The following is a 16,767-nucleotide window of genomic DNA, read 5'->3' on the forward strand; positions in this document are numbered from 1 at the left end:
TACAGATAAAAATGTTTATGCTACTAAAATAGGATTTTATGAATACCATTACAAGCACTTGTCTGTATAAAAGCCATTTCTGTATTCCAGTGGACACAGGTGAAGGCTGATACATGCATGACAAATTTCCGACTCCTAAGTCCATGTGTAGGATGTTATATTTTTGCACATGCACAGCACTTTATTTCATACTCAACAATTCTTAATAAAAACTGTCAAGCCTTCTTTTTTTTTTTTTAATTTATTTATTTTTGGCCACATTGGGTGTTTGTTGCTGCACATGGCCTTTCTCTAGTTGCGGCGAGCAGGGGCTACTCTTCATTGCGGCACACGGGCTTCTCTTGTTGTTGAGCACAGGCTCTAGGCACGCAGGCTTCAGTAGTTGTGGCACACAGGTTTAGTTGCTCCGCAGCATGTGGGATCTTCCCGGACCAGGGATCGAACCCATGTACCCTGTGATGGCAGGCGGATTCTTAACCAGTGAGCCACCAGGGAAGTCCTTTTTTAAAGATTTTTTAAAATTTATTTGGCTATGCTGGGTCTTAGTTGAGGCATGCGGGATCTTTTAAGTTGCGGCATGTGGGCTCCTAGTTGCAGCATGTGGGATCTAGTTCCCTAAGCAGGGATCAAACCCGGGCCCCCTGCATTGGGAGCACAGAGTCTTAGCCACTGGACCACCAGGGAAGTCCCAGAACTGTCAAGTCTTCTTAAAAAAAGTTTACTAACAGCTTTTGGTGATTTGGGGATGTGTATGTACTCAAGTAGATGGTTTCTGTTATGGGGTAGCTAAGTGCTGAGTTATTATTTTTAAGCTAAAGTGAGTGAGATGATACAGTCCAAGTACAACTTGCTGATTCTCCTGCAAGCTAAAAGAATGTTAGTTATTTGCCCTGTGATGTCAGTGTTCTATCACTTAAAACATCTTTTATACAGACAAGTGCTTGTAATGGTATTTACCAAGTTGAAGACTCTTTGTGGAAGACAGGAAAGGAAGAGTAGAAAAATTCCAATTATCCACATCTAATTATATCTAATAATAAATAGACATTTGACTAACATGTAGATAAAAGAAAAAAATAAATAATGTAAGATCTTCCAAAGGAGTAAGAGCTTCCAAAGGAGTAAGATGCAGGGGAAAATTAATATCAAAGGTGGCTGTGAATTCTCAACACAAGTGTCCCAAAGAGGCTTCACATACCCAAAACCCTCTGTTGGTTCAGGGAAATAGAAATTGTTCTTGAAAGGAAATGATAAATAGGTTTAGGAAACAAACAGAGCAGATTCTGCATAAGCAAAGCCTCTAGGAGGCCATCCTGGGTTTGAAACCTGAAGCATAAAGGTGTGCCAATGGAATCCACCTCACAGACTATCACAGCACATTCAATCAGGACACAGGAGAGACAAAGCCCATGTCTGGGAATTCCCTGGTGGTCCAGTGGTTAGGACTCAGTGCGTTCACTGCTGGGGCCTGGGTTCAATCCCTGGTCGGGGAACTAAGATCCCGCAAATCATGTAACGTGGCCCAAAAAAAGCCCAAGGTTTACATGCAGCCAAACCCTACTCCTTTCCATAAGCAATCCTCAAAGCAGAGCTCATGGGGGAAGAAAAAGGAGAAGTATTTTAAAAGGTGTGGATACATTCAAAGACAGTTCTTGTTTGGTTGTCTCAGCATAAAAGGATGATTTTGTAATGGAACTGACAATGCTAAGCACTAACGAGATGAAAAAACTGAAACAAACCAGACACAACATCTGTGCATTTGGGAGGAATACAGCATGAAAAATAGAGTTGAAAAATCTATTCTTGGGACTTCCCTGCTGGTGCGGTGGTTAAGAATCCGCCTGCCAATGCAGGGGACATGGGTGTGAGTCCTGGTCCAGAAAGATCCCACGTGCCAAGGAGCAACTAAGCCCGTGCGCCACAACTACTGAGCCCACATGCCACAACTACTGAGCCCACGTGCCACAACTACTGAAGCCCTCATGCCTAGAGCCCATGCTCCGCAACAAGAGAAGCCACCACAATGAGAAGCCCGTGCACTGTAACTAGAGAAAGAATATCCCCCGCCTGCCACAACCAGAGAAAGCCTGCGTGCAGCAACAAAGACCCAACCCAGCCATGTGGACTTCGAGCAATAATAGTATGTCACTGCTTGTAACAAGTAGTATCACTTGTTACAACAAATGTATCACTCTGGTGCAAATATTGAGGGGGAGGCTATGTATGTATAGTGGAGGAGGGTAGGTGAGAACTCTGTATTTTCTGCTCAGTTTTGCTGTGAACCAAAAAGTGCTTTAAAAATATCTATTAAAATATGATCTATTCTGGAAGAATCTTAATTTAAGGAAATGAAGATATAACCTGCTAACATTCTGAGTAATCGAGAACTTGATAAATACAAAAAGCCAATAAAATTAAGAGCTCAAAGTTGAGATGAAAAGGAAGACTGCAGTTAATTAAGCAAACTGAAATGCAAAATAACATTATTATAGAATAATGAATTATAAATAACAAAGAAGATTAGGACATAGTTGGAAACTAAATTACTGCCAAAGAGACAATAATAGGGGACAAAAGAGGAAAGAGAACAAAGATTAAAACAATCACAAAGATAACAGATACGTAGGACAATGGCAATGCAATATAAGGATAATTGGTGCCCCTGAAAACAGAGAATCATATTAATAATTTGTCAAATCTGCAGGGCAAAAAGGACAAAGTTTTCAATGAAATGCTGATATTGAACAACAGATTCCAAGACATAATTTGGTTAAGTTACTAAAATTCAAGGATAAAGAATTTTTCAGCAGCCTGTAGAAAAAGTAAAGGCAAAAAAATTAGGCTGGACTTAGATTTAGTAATACTCAGTGCTGGAAGATAATGGAGCAACACCAATAAATGGAGGAGGAAAAATTGTGACCTAACAATATATTTCTCAATAAAGTAATGGTAACTAGCAAAGATTCTCAAACATGAGAGAAATTTTAAAAACTTAGAACATTTTTTGATAAAAACTATATGATGATATAATGCAGTCAATCAAGAAATAAAAAGAGGAAGCCCCAGTAAAAGATCTAATGGTTGGCATCAAACCATTCAGATACAGAACATTAAACAAAGGGAATATGACTACAGAAGGTAAATGTAGTTATTTTTAAACCTTCAAGGTTTAAAAAAGCATTAAGTGTAAACTTTCCTTGTTTTCTAAGTGGAGTCAGCATACATTAAGACATAAATCAAGAAACAGGTTTTAATACATTCTTAAAGAACTAATGAAAAAAAGAAAATATAACAAAAAACGCAAAAGAGGATGTGAGTACGAAGAAGTGATAATTTTCTCAGCTTTTTTAGATGAGAGGTTAACAAACATTACCTAAAATGGTTAAACAAATAGATGAAAATACCACAAAAAACTGTAAATAGGGCAACAACTAATTGTATAAATAATCAGAGGGAAACCCATTCACACATAAAAAAGAACAAGAAAAGGATAAGAATTATGGGAAAGGGCAGAAGAAAACAAAGGAAACAAACAGAATCATACCAGACAAATGTTAATATAAAAAGCTAGAGTTTAGGAGGCTGGGGGTACAGACAAAATAAGTGAAGGGGATTCAGAGGTACAAACTTCCAGCTTTAAGGTAAGTAAGTCAGAGGGGAGGTAAGTGCACATAGGGAATATGGTCAAAAATACTGTAATAACTTTGGTAACAAATCATAACTGGTCATTATTTCAGTAATCATTTCATAATGTATAAAAATATCAAATCACTATGTTGTACACCTGAAACTAATATAATATTGTAAGTTAGTTATAATTCTTTTTTTTAAAGTTAGAGGTTTTTTTTTTTTGCAGTATGTGGGCCTCTCGCTGTTGTGGCCTCTTCCGTTGCGGAGCACAGGCTCTGGACGCACAGGCTCAACGGCCATGGCTCAAGGGCCCAGCCGCTCCGCGGCATGTGGGATCTTCCCAGACCGGGGCACGAACCTGTGTCCCCTGCATTGGCAGGCGGACTCTCAACCACTGCGCCACCAGGGAAGCCCAAAGCTAGAGTTTTGATATTAATAAATGCACAAGGCTTATTAACTAATAGCAGAAAGTATTAATTAAATGGCCTTTATAATGGCAAAAGGTTCAAATTCACAATTATGACATAGTTGTATTAAATGTCTATGTCCAAAATACTACCGCAACGAAACAATAAAGAACTGTAGAAAACACAACAAAATACCAGACTTTAATTTATCTTTGTCAGTCCATGGACAGATAAAGTAGACAAAAAATATGAAGCGAAGGAGATAGAATGTATGAACAGAATTGATGAAGTTGAACTAAGGGGTATATATTAAATGCTATACCTTGCTGAGAACACATTTTTTAAGTGCCCACACTTCACAAAAACTGTACATATGAGACCACAAAGAAAACTTTAAATTTCCAAAGTTGCAAATAGTAGAATATATTTATTGCATTATTTTTATATGCTATAAAAACTAGAAGTTATTTACAAAAACAAAAGCAACTCTTCTTCAGTCATGTAGAATTTAAAAATTCCCTCAAAACTACTCTTGGCTTAAAGACAATATTAAAATGAATTTCGGACTGCATAGAAAAAAAAGAAAAAATATTATACACACACACACACACACACACACACACATATATACACATGTATATATGGTCAAAACCTATGCCCAGCCTTAAACTACAGCTTTAAAACTTCTATAATTAAAGAGTGAGTGAATGAAACAAGTATCCAACTCATGAAGTTTGTAAAAGAACAAAAATAAACCCAAGGAAAATAGAAAATTAGAGATGAAGTAAGAAATTAATGAATTACTTAAGAAGGAAAATGGCAGATCTGGCAGCTAAATCCAAGGAGTTGGCTCTTTGAGGGGAGGAAAAAAATAATAAATTGGATAAACTACTGCCTAAAAAATATAATACTAGGAGAGATTTTTATATGTCAAAATACTGACATTTTGGTGTGCTTTAACCTACCAAAATACTTGTGTATTTTATGTTAAATGTACATGATTTCAAAGATCAGCCAGCGGCTTTGTTTGCCCTCCCCGATTCTCCCATCATTACCCTGTCATAGCCTATCTTCCCTCAGTTCCTTTCACCTGTGCATCCTCTCCTCCACTCAGTTCTTAGATCTCTGCACCCTCAAAGGAGAGAGGGTCCCTTGAAGTTTATGGCTCTGATAAAGAGGAAAAGTTAGGTGTAGGCAAAGGGCCATCTGTAGTGTTGGACTTCCAAACTCCAAGAGTAGCCCAGGAGTGGCCTGAGAGTTCAGTCTCGAAAGTACTGAAGCTTAGACTTACTACAACAGAAATAGCCTCAAGGCCACCTGGGTTGAAGGGACTGAAGTTGAAGGAATCAGGAAGTAAAATGATAATGCATAATGCTTATATTTTTGAACATTTAAAAAATTTAAAGTTATATAATGCTCATAAATTTTTGTATTTAAAATCTATTAAGAATTCAGTGAATTCTCATCACAAATAAATACTGAGCACCCACTTGCTATTTTGTTCTTATATATCAACTGCTATTACTGGCTAATCAAAGAATTAAAATAAAAAAGATGCTACAGGTATTTTTAAAACTCTAAAAATCTGAGTTATCTGGCTGAATTGGTCAATTTTTCTAGGAAAAGATAAGTTGCCAAAAATTACCCCAAGAGAAAGAAAAACTAAACAAACCAATTAATCACAATAAAAGAAACCAAGAAAGCGTGACCCCTTTTATAAGTGACTGATGATGTCACATGAATTTTATAAATTATCAAAAAACAGTTTTTAAAAAAACAATATATATATATATTTTTTATTTATTTATTTTTTGGCTGTGCTGGGTCTTAGTTGAGGCACGTGGGCTTTCTAGTTGAGGCGTGCAAGCTCAGTAGTTGTGGCTCATGGGCTTAGTTGTCCTGCGGCATGTGGGATCTTAGTTCCCTGACCAGAGATTGAACCTGTGTCCCCTGCATCGTAAGGCGTATTCTCTACCACTGGATCACCAGGGAAGTCCCAAAAAACATATAGTTTTGATGCTACTAAAAACTGTTTCAGAGTTTAGAGAAAGAACGAAAGCTTCTAAATTATTCTTATAGAGTTAGTATATTATTGATCCTAAATCTAACAAAGAAGACAAAAATAAAACCACAAAAATTTCCTTTACGTCACTGCAAAATTCCTCAATAGACTATCAGCAAACAGAACTTAACAGTTCATTAAGATTATTCTCAAATATAGGAGAATCCATCTCTGGAATGCAAAGGTAGCTCAATATCAGTAGATATATTTGTAAATATACAATATTAACAGGGTGAAGGAGAAAAACTATACATTCATGTCAAGAAACCTTGAAAAATTATCAATAAAGTTCAATTTACATTCCTGATTCAAAATTACTTAGTAAACTAAGGGAGGGTTGACATTTCTAACATTACAAAGAAATAAGGATCTCAAATAAAAGGCTAAAAAAAAAATAAATAAAAGGCTATACCACCGTGCTAACAGACTTTACATACTAGAAACATTTCCAAAGCAATTAAAACATAACATGCATGTAAAGTATTATTTCTTTTATTCCATAATTATTCTAGGAGTATCAACCAACTAAATTAGGAAAGAGATTGGTAGATATGATTCCAAGCCAAGAGAATCACATGAAAACAATTACTACAAATAAAGGAATGCAGTCAGGTGGTGGGTTACAAAATTAATATATTTAACATATATAAACAATAACCAGAAAATGGTATTTTAAAAAACTCTAAAAGATAAATACCTAGGCACAAACAACTATGCTCAGAACCCATTCAAATCTAAATAAGTGTGTAACATTCATTCCAATAAGTAGGACATCCCATAAAGAAGAGTCAGTATTATAAAAGTGATGACATTCCACCAATTACTAATTCAATACAGTGCTACTTAAAAATCATCAAGAGAACCGGAGAAACTGAACAAAACGGTAGTCAAGTTCTTTCAGAAAAAGAAGCATGAGAAAACCACCACCCCCCAAAAAATCTTCTGTGTAAGATGGTGTTTATAATGAATAGCAGAGAATGAAGAGGGAAGACTTCTGATGAAGAGGACTATCAGAATTTTAAAACACACTATGAAGCTTTAAAAATTACGAGTTTGGTACTAGAAAAGACCGAGCAATGAAAGAGGGCTGCAGAAGTAGGCCTGCAAAAAAGGAACTTTGGTTTGTGACAGGGTTTCTCTTCCTCAGTGCTACTGATAACCAGTTTTGACAACCAAAGTTATCCCCAAACATTGCCAAATGTCCCCTAGAGGGCAAAACTGATGGTGGCTGAGAACCACTGGTTTATGATAATGGTGATATTTCAAAGTGGGGGTTGGGAGAACAAACATCACTACTAAATAAAATGTTAAATGGTACTGGAATAATTGGTAATTGGTCTGGAAAAACATAGCTGGATCCACCTTTAATCCATGTATGATTTTTAAATTAATTTTTAATTATACAAGTAATAAAATATATACTTCATCCTAGTAAAATCCAAACATTACAGATCTCTACCAATCTCACTACTCACTACTGAGAGATAACCACTGTTGTAATATGAAATAGATCCTTCCAGGAGGTTTGCTATGTATTACGACTAAACAACTAAATAAACAAGCAAGCAAGCATTTGTAGAAAATATAATATGATGGGGGAAAAAAAGCTCTAGAAGAAAGCATGTGTGAATAATTTATAACCTAAAATATGAAAGAATCTTATAAGCAGAAATAAAACCGTTAAGTCATAAAACATTAATGGATTAGAATTTGCAAAGATATTAAAGCTTTTATAAAACAGCAAAAGTTAAGTTGAAAAGCAGATGAACAACTGGAAAAAATTATTTTTTAATACAGATAAGAGTTAATTTTTATAGTTATAAATTGAGAAAACGAATAATAAAGGAACTGGCAGTTAAGAGAAAAAGAATTACAAATGCCAATAATCACGTAAAGAAATCTAAATAAAAAATGAGACACCATTTTTTTTAACCTATCATGTTAAAGAAGCATGATGATATCCCAAAGTTAGCGAGGGTGTGAAGGAAACGATCAGTTCAACGATTTTTGGAAGTTTTAAATGATCTACCTTTCTGGTAACAATCAACACATGTCCTTTGACCTTGGAATTCTATAGCAATTGACCCTAGCCATTTATCACATGTATATAATACTCATAAAAGCCTGATAACAATACAATGAAAATTTAATAGGAAAAGACTGCAAACAATGCAACTGTCCATTAAATGGATACCAGTTAAATAAAATACTGCATGTCCATACAAAGGCAACACCATATAGTCAATACAGCTCTCAAAGAGCTCCAAGATGCATTTTGTTGAGAAAGATGCAAACAATGTAAACAGCATGACCCACTCCAGTGTTAAAAAAAAGAATTGATAACCCTGGCTATTCAACTCTCTCTAACCCAACTCTGGAATCAGTAGTTTCAGTTATATTTCTGAATGAATCCCTCTCTATCTGAATTCTTGTAGGAACCCAAACGGTTCAATATCAAAGGGATTTATGTACATAAATAATAACAGGAACATACATGGGACTTCCTTGGTGGCGCAGTGGTTAAAACTCCATGCTCCCAATGCAGGGGGCCTGGGTTCGATCCCTGGTCAGGGAACTAGATCCTACATGCATGTTGCAACTAAGAGTTCACACGCCACAATTAAGGAGTCCACGTGATGCAACTAAGGAGCTGGCGTGCTGCAACTAAGGAGCCGGCAAGCCCCAACTAAGGAGCCCGCTTGCCACAACTAAGACCCAGCACAACCAAATAAATAAATATTTTTTTAAAAAAGGAACATACACGATATATATGCATGCATTTTTTTCCCCTAGGAAAAAAACACAACAAACTGTGTCAAGATGGCTTGCCTTTAAATGACGAGAAGACTTTCATTTCTACTTCATGCCTTTCTGCATTATTTGAATTTCCTAATTTTATGCATTTTTGAATAATGTATATTTCTAAATCTTAAAAATTCCTTTTACATTATTTTGTTAAAACGTCAACAAAACCTTGCATAGGTAGATTAATAGCTCACTTTTAGTTTTCTTTGTACCTTTATGTATGTACAACTCATAATCGGTCCTATTTTAAAGAAAGTAATAAACACTGTGAGAAGAGTTAAAAAAAAAAAAGGAGAGGAAAATACAGAAAGAAAATCAAGTGGAATTCTCAGAAAATTAAGACCCCAGGATTTCTCACTAGAAGAAAAAAACTACATTTAGGAAACGAAAAGAAAGTTGGTAATTAGATGTAAGATGAGTCTATTAAAAAACTGCATAAATATTTCCTATATGCTTATTTTTCACACCATACAATTACATATTACTCACCCAGCTTGGAAAATCAGACCAAGTTGGAACTCGCTGACAGAGGTCCCGAAGAATACGTATGATAATCACACAGGACTGCAGACCATTAGCTCTAGCCTTGAGAGCAACACAAAAACCAACTGAATTAATCTTAGAAATACTGAAAGTATCCCTTGATGAAAAAAAAGTTAAAATACCACTGTTCAATGGAAGCTCAGATAAAAATAAAACAAAAATAACCACGCTTAAAATTGGATTCAATGAGCTGCCATTTACAGCAATATTTTATGCCAGGGTTAGTATTTAAAAGCTGATATTTTAGGTCAAAGTAAACAGATTATACAAGAATAATTGTTCTTGATCCCCTGTGAACCTTGACCTGTGTTCATTTAAAACAGTAAACTTCAAAAAAAAGTCTGCCTACATTAGAAATAAAAGAAAAAGTAAAGAGCTAAAAAGTTTGTCTAGGGACTGAAAGATTAAGGAAATCTGTTTGGTTTCCTTTCTGTGCCTTTGCATAACTGCAAAGTCACTAAACCAAACAGCTGCTTCCTCACCTTTCATTCCCTACACTTATTAACTTAGAGAAAGAGGGGGGGAAAAATCTTAAAACTATACACAAAGCTTTAAACACATATTCCATTATTTAAAGCAAAGTTAATCTGCAGCCTTATGGAATATAATATATGTACACAAACTTGTGATGTTCCTAAACAAGTCAACTTTAAATATAGCCACTAAAAATAAAAATAAAAAAACCCAAACTACAAAACACCCCCAAAACCTGAGTTTATTGTCAAATTAATAGTAACTGCAATATGCAGATCTTCATACCCAGCTTTCTATGTTAACATTTTCTGATATTTAATTTAAAATAGTATTGCTTGGGCAATCTTTTGAAATGTTTAAACACAGTTAAACATGTTGTACTGAACTACTCTCTCATAAGGCTACAAGAAAAAAGTAAAATGATGTTCCGAACCTGGAACCACTTAGCGTGGCGTAGAGCAGCCAGAGCGTCAAGGCATTTTTGCCTGTCCAAGACGTCCGGTGGGTCTTTCACCATACCCGAGGTTACATCTAAAATGGATTGAATTGGCAAAATGCAGTGAGGAATGGGTGTTTGACCAGGTGAGCAAGACACTTCCTTAAAGTAGCATCAGTGTCACATGAGCCATTTGAGAGTCTGTCAACACTTTAAAGTACCCAGGGAGTTATTTTCAACAAATTCACATAATCTAATATGAAGATCAAGATGAGAATTAAACTCTTTATTTTAGAAATATAATAAATAATTTCTGCAAATATAAACCCTACCCACCAAAATAAAATCAAAAGGAAGGATTACTGGACACAGCGCACCAGCACAAAGACGACAAGACAAAAGGGAACACAAAAATCCACCTTAATAAATGAGAATGTACAATAAACTATTGAGTTTGTTCAGTATTTTAAATGGTCATAAGTTATTCTGGGGCTAATATGTCAAAGAACTAACAATAAATATGGGATGATCAATGAAGTAATAATCATAGAAAAAAATAAAGAGCCAAAAATAGGCATTTCTAAGAGTTCAATGACTTCTCTTCCACAAGAGAATTTTAGCTTTAAGAGTTAAGGGAATATGAAATGCCCTTTAAAATTCAAAGTTCCCATGAAGTATTTCAAAGAATAATTGGAGAGAAACAATGAGTAAAGTAGAAAAGGGCAATAGGAACTAACATGGTTAAATAGAATAAGTATAGAAATAGAACAGATGCAGTAAGCAGAATGGTTTGATAATATATATGTAGAATCTTTTAAGTTGCAAAGTCAGTTATAATAACTGATTTTATGTATTAAAACATAAATGAGCTATATAAAACTTAAGAAAATCTGAACCTAAATCAGGACAGGAAGTTAACTTTTCATTCACAAAAGGCCAGCTTTACGTTCATCTAAAACATATCTGTAAACTGTGTATAAAAGTTGCTAATCAAATTTGCTAATCAAACTATTCATAGGTATAAGTCAATCTAATTCACAACACTTGGTGATTTTAAAATATTTTCTAAATATAGGAAAATTACATACCAGGCAAGTAAGCTACTGAAAACAGTCTTCTAGATAAAAAGCACCAAAATTATGGGACATTTAGGATATAATTTTATAAATCATTGAGGGCACCAAATGAATATGTGGGACAAAAGATGAAATATACGATAAAAGAAAACATGAAGATGATTTTACTTTAAGAGTACTATTGCAACGCTGGGCAAATTATTTGATTGTCTATTTTTATATGAGCATTCAGAAATCTTAAAAGATATCTGTCCTTATTTTGAGTAGATGACATATTAAAAAGCATATTTAAAAAGTAATAAAGAATTCCATCCCTTGTCTGGGCTTTTTATTCTTAGTTCCTACTCCTTACATAATCAGATGGCACAGATTTTCAGAATACATATTAGAAGGGAATTTTACAGATAATCAAACACTGTGTGGCATTCTGAAAATGAACACTGAAAGAGGAATGTGGGTACTAAAAAGAAAAGTATCAAGTCAGAAATGGTAGTAATTTTAAAAAACTAATAAACAATCTCAAAACCTGAAAAACCAACTACTGAATCCAGAAATATAATGAACATAAGAAATGGGCTATTCTGAGAGAAGGAAAAGGAACACAGGAAAGCACAGCTAATTAAAGAAGTAAAAAAAAGCGAGAAACAACAACAACAAAAAACCACTCCCCAAAGCAAGGTTACAGAACATGCTGAAGAACCCTTTCCATGTCCCTTGTTTATTTACATTATCTGCTAAAGCTAAAATGCAAATAGGTGATAATGTGCAATCTCTTTCTAAAAGTTTCTGAATTTTTAATGTTAATTCATGTTTTAATTTCCTCCAATATGGAAGAAGTTTTCCTTTTGCACACAAGCATTCATAACTTTGGAAATTTAAATTAATGATACAATTTCAAAGATGCCAAGACACCTATTGCAATTTAAAAACAACTTAAGAGCTATAAGTAGGAAATTTCTGTCAAATTTAGAGTGTGGATTTTTGCACCCATTCTATATTTCAAGTGGATTAACCCCTTAGATATATTGTACTAAGATCATACTTTCTTCCTAACACCCAGTTAACAAAACAAAACCAGTTAATTTATTTAAAAGAAAGCAAATTCTTACCCTACAAAAGTGTGTTTCATAAATTTTAAGGGGTTAATCACTAGTTAGAAGACATGCTGTGTCCACACTATTTTATGATTAAAAGTTAATGGGAATATATTAATTTAAATTAACATGGTTATGTAAAATATGTAATCCACCCAACAATTTAAAAACTAGTGTGAACACTGCTCAATTCTAGGAGAGACAAAGACAAAACAAACAAAACAGCCACACAAAGGACAATAAATGCCAGACTCTGCATCCAAAATCCCTCCTTAATCAAATGGCAGGTGTGACACTGAGCTTTTGAAAACCTTGGTCAAAAATCCTTCCGATGTCTTGGCAGCAACCCCTGACAGGAATCAATTCCCTCTGCTAGAAGGCTTTGGACCGGGCCTGATAAGCTAAAGGTGGAAAAAAACACACACAATACTTGACTTGCTACAGAAGAGACGCTGTAGCAAGGGTTAGAGCATTTTGTACATTTCAAGCTTCAAGTCAATTAAATGTTTACTTAATGTTTAACTGTCAAACACAGTAACATAAAATAGATCTGTAATGTGTTTAACAGTTATTTGGGCAATTTAATCATCTCCTTTAAATAATTTTTGGTTATCAAACAGGACCATTACGCATTAAGAGGCTACCACAACTATGCGCAAGTCGCCAGTCTCACGATTTACAAGTGCTCTTCCGGCAAAGCCTTCCTTACCCCTGTACTAACTCCCCAAAGCAAGCTATAGGCTTTAAATGATTTTAAGACACAGAGCATTCAGAGCTGCAGTGAGAGAGAATACATACCGTTATTCTGCAGCAATCTTCATAATGAAGCTAAAGACATGATTTACTGCAGTTATCTGCAGCAAAGAACACTATCAATGTTTCTACACTTTTTGCACATCCAACTTTTCAGCTCAGTGTCTTGAAGTAAAATCTTTCAATTTTGGACTGACCACTTCTCTCACCATAATATTTATGAAATTCAGAACAATAACTCAAGTCTGGGTCAGACAAAAATATAATTTTGTTTCCTTTAGAAGGGATAGATTATTAAAGACTACTACAAATATGATACTATTAACTTTAGACTTTTGCAACAAAATAAAATTACTTGATACTGCACCAATTTAAGCAAGCCTAAATATAACTGGACAAGATGTGCTCTGAAATAAAGTCAAATGGTTATATGAGTATAATTTCATATGAAATACAGCAACTATTATTTATAACATAATCTCGAAGATTTCTTTTTCAAATCCTAAGAGTCATATGCTGCATATGAATTGACCAGATTGACTCAGGAACTGTTTTTCCAGCAATATCCACAGCCAGACCTTGAGTGGGAACTCATGCTCATATAAAAGATCCTCTACACAAACCCCATTTATTTTTAAGATGCAAAGCTTACACAACATACAAGTCCTGATATATGGTGTATATATAATGTATGCAAAGTTAGACATGTCTCCCAATGATCACATTTTTAGTAAAAATCATCTTTTCCTGGGTTGTGGAAAGCCCAGTGCCTTAAAAAAAAATTGCTTTGCTGTAAGAAAACAAATTTAAAGGGACAGTAATTGAGAGCCTACTTATGCTATTAGACAAATTAATTTTAAGTATTCTTTTCTCCTCTATCTGTATCACAAAGAAATATTAGTGTAGACTATAACTCCATATCAACAAATTAAGATGTACAAAAACAACATGAAAGGAAACAAAGTAAATTTTATCTGACCCATAAAACAACAGAACCAACATACGGCAGACACTGACCATGCTTTTTGGCTTAAAAGCTTTGGAAGCTTTGAAAATGTTACACAATAGTCCCTAAAGCAACATTGCTGGCACCAGCAGGATTTCATATTCTACAATTGTAAAGTAAGTTTAAAAACCCTGAATTGTGCTATAACTCACTAGCTATGCCAACACCATTTAGTTTTCAATATCTCTAGTATAATAGTGGGGTCAGATGCCCAAATCTACGTGCATTAGGATGCTCTGCATTTATGAAAACGCTTCAAACCAAAGAGGAACCTCAGAGAACCAGAATTATTTACCTCAGGACAAGCCAAATCCATGATTACATATATAACAATGCCTCTTAAACTGTGTTATGAATATTTAACCAATTTTATTTATGGAACTCTCTTGTCTTTTTTTAAGACAAGAACAAGAACTTAACAGAAGTTAAATTTGTGGCCCCTCACTAGCAACATTTCTTTAATTTGTTCATGGGTCAACTATGCTGGTAAGAATAATTTTGAACTTTTTTTTTTTTTCCAGAAATCTGAGGTTAGCAAGAAAAGAAAAAAAAAATCAAGAAAATCAATAATACCATGAGTGTTTTATATAAAAGTACATTGCTAAAAAGACATTAATAAAAGATCTGGGAAATGATCTTCAGCAAAACTGGTTGCTATATAAGTCAAATCTACCAAATTCATATGTAATGCCAGCATGTTGCCTTCTAGGGCTTAATGCCATCTTAAAGAGTAGGCAAATGGGAAAAAAAAGTTAAAAAAAGTAGAATGTTTAATGGCTTTCCAACCTCCTTCCCTCATGTTCTCTTCTCGAATAATTGGAGACGTCAGGGTGATAGTGACTTGCATTTTGGGTTCCACACATGAGTTCAAAATTATTGCCGCTTCAGAAATTGCACATTTTATGTCATACTTCTCAGGACTTATAACCTATGTAATGAAGAGTACAGGAAATTAGATGGACCTTTTAACATTATCAAACAAAGCAGTTTCACTATGGCTCTTTCATTTTCTCACTACCTTAACCATTTTATAAGGACTAGATCATATATTACTCCCCCCAAGAAGCCTTGTAATACATGCAAATATTATAAATCTCTTGCTCCTCTTTCCTCTTAGAATTTTGTTGAACTAATATTTACCATTACTTCTATCATATGAGTTATTTGTATGTGTGTATGTCTCTCTTAGATGATGAGTTCTTGGATAAAAGAAACACTGCCCTATTTATTACCGTACCTTCCTAATAGCATCTTGGGTAGTTAAGTACTTGCAGAATATGAATGAGACTAAAATAGATATCTGAAACTAACAGGAGCCATAATTCAAACATTCCCAGTGTACCTTGTCTGTGAACTCAACAGATCTACATTTTATCAGGGAGCAGAAAGTCCTGATCAACAGAAGAAAAACCAGGATTCACTGCAATTCAGTACACATGAAATAAGTCTCAGGATATATGAACAAATGAAGACTCCATAGAAGTTACACGGAGTGTTTACAGCATAGTATCTAGGTTCAAATCCTAGCTCTGCTACTTTACTAATGATATGAAGATGGGCAAATTATTTAACTCCCCTTTACCTGTTTTTATAAAATAGGGACAGTAATTTTATCTAACCTATAGGATTGTTGGAAGAATAAATGAATTAACTATATAAAGCACTTAAAACAGTGCCTGGTACATAGTAAGAATTATATAAACGTTAACTATGACAATGATGATGACGATAATAAATTCTATTTCTCTTGCTTATCCACTTGTACAATAAGTACATAGAATGATTTGGAAAGAGTATGCTGCTTTTAGTGTAATTGTTAATTATTTAGTTAGGATATAGTATTTTCTGCTTTGTAGTTTTTTGGGGCTGTGCTGGGTCTTCATTGCTGTGCGCGGGCTTTCTCTAGTTGCGGTGAGTGGGGGCTATTCTTCCTTGTGGTGTGCGGGCTTCTCACTGCTGTGGCTTCTCTTGCTGCAGAGCACAGGCTCCAGGCACGTGGGCTTCAGTAGTAGCAACATGCGGGCTCAGAAGTCGTGGCTTGCGGACTCTAGAGCGCAGGCTGAGTAGATGTGGCACACGGGCTTAGTTGCTCTGCAGCATGTGGGATCTTCCCAGACCACAGCTCGAACCATGTCCCCTGCACTGGTAGGTGGATTCTTAACCACCACGCCACCAGGGAAGCCCCCCTGCTTTGTAGATTTACTAAATACCACAATTTAGGATCAAGATGTTTCTTGCAAATTATATAATTTTTTCCAAGTCCTCAAACCTCTTCTGAGTCTCCTCCCCTTCACTGCTCTAGCAGCCTCAACAAAGGGTAACAAGTAGACACACAATGACAATTCTCTTGGCTCCTAACACTTAAAAAGACTTATCTACAATAAGAAACTTCACATCTGGAACAATGGTAATATAAAGCAAACAACAGTAAGTGCCACAGTTGTCAGAGCTCAAGTTTTTTTTTTTTTTTTTTTTTTTTTT

General features: G+C 35.0%; 1 protein-coding gene across 2 annotated transcripts in view; it reads right to left on the reverse strand.

The window, feature by feature from the left end:
* ZFR (zinc finger RNA binding protein) overlaps nt 1-16,767 on the reverse strand; it is a 71,980-nt gene that overhangs the window by 9,778 nt on the left and 45,435 nt on the right. The window contains exons 15-17 of one of the 2 annotated variants that reach the window (XM_024755769.1): nt 15,073-15,214; nt 10,355-10,452; nt 9,394-9,489 (exon numbers count right to left, since the gene is read on the reverse strand). In XM_024755769.1, the coding sequence (XP_024611537.1) occupies nt 9,394-9,489; nt 10,355-10,452; nt 15,073-15,214 (336 nt within the window). The remainder of the gene's footprint in view (nt 1-9,393; nt 9,490-10,354; nt 10,453-15,072; nt 15,215-16,767) is intronic. The other variant, XR_003004625.1, reaches the window with a different exon arrangement.

This window comes from Neophocaena asiaeorientalis, unplaced genomic scaffold (assembly GCF_003031525.2).
Source record: "Neophocaena asiaeorientalis asiaeorientalis breed wild unplaced genomic scaffold, Neophocaena_asiaeorientalis_V1.1 scaffold93, whole genome shotgun sequence".
NCBI classification, from domain to species: domain Eukaryota; kingdom Metazoa; phylum Chordata; class Mammalia; order Artiodactyla; family Phocoenidae; genus Neophocaena; species Neophocaena asiaeorientalis.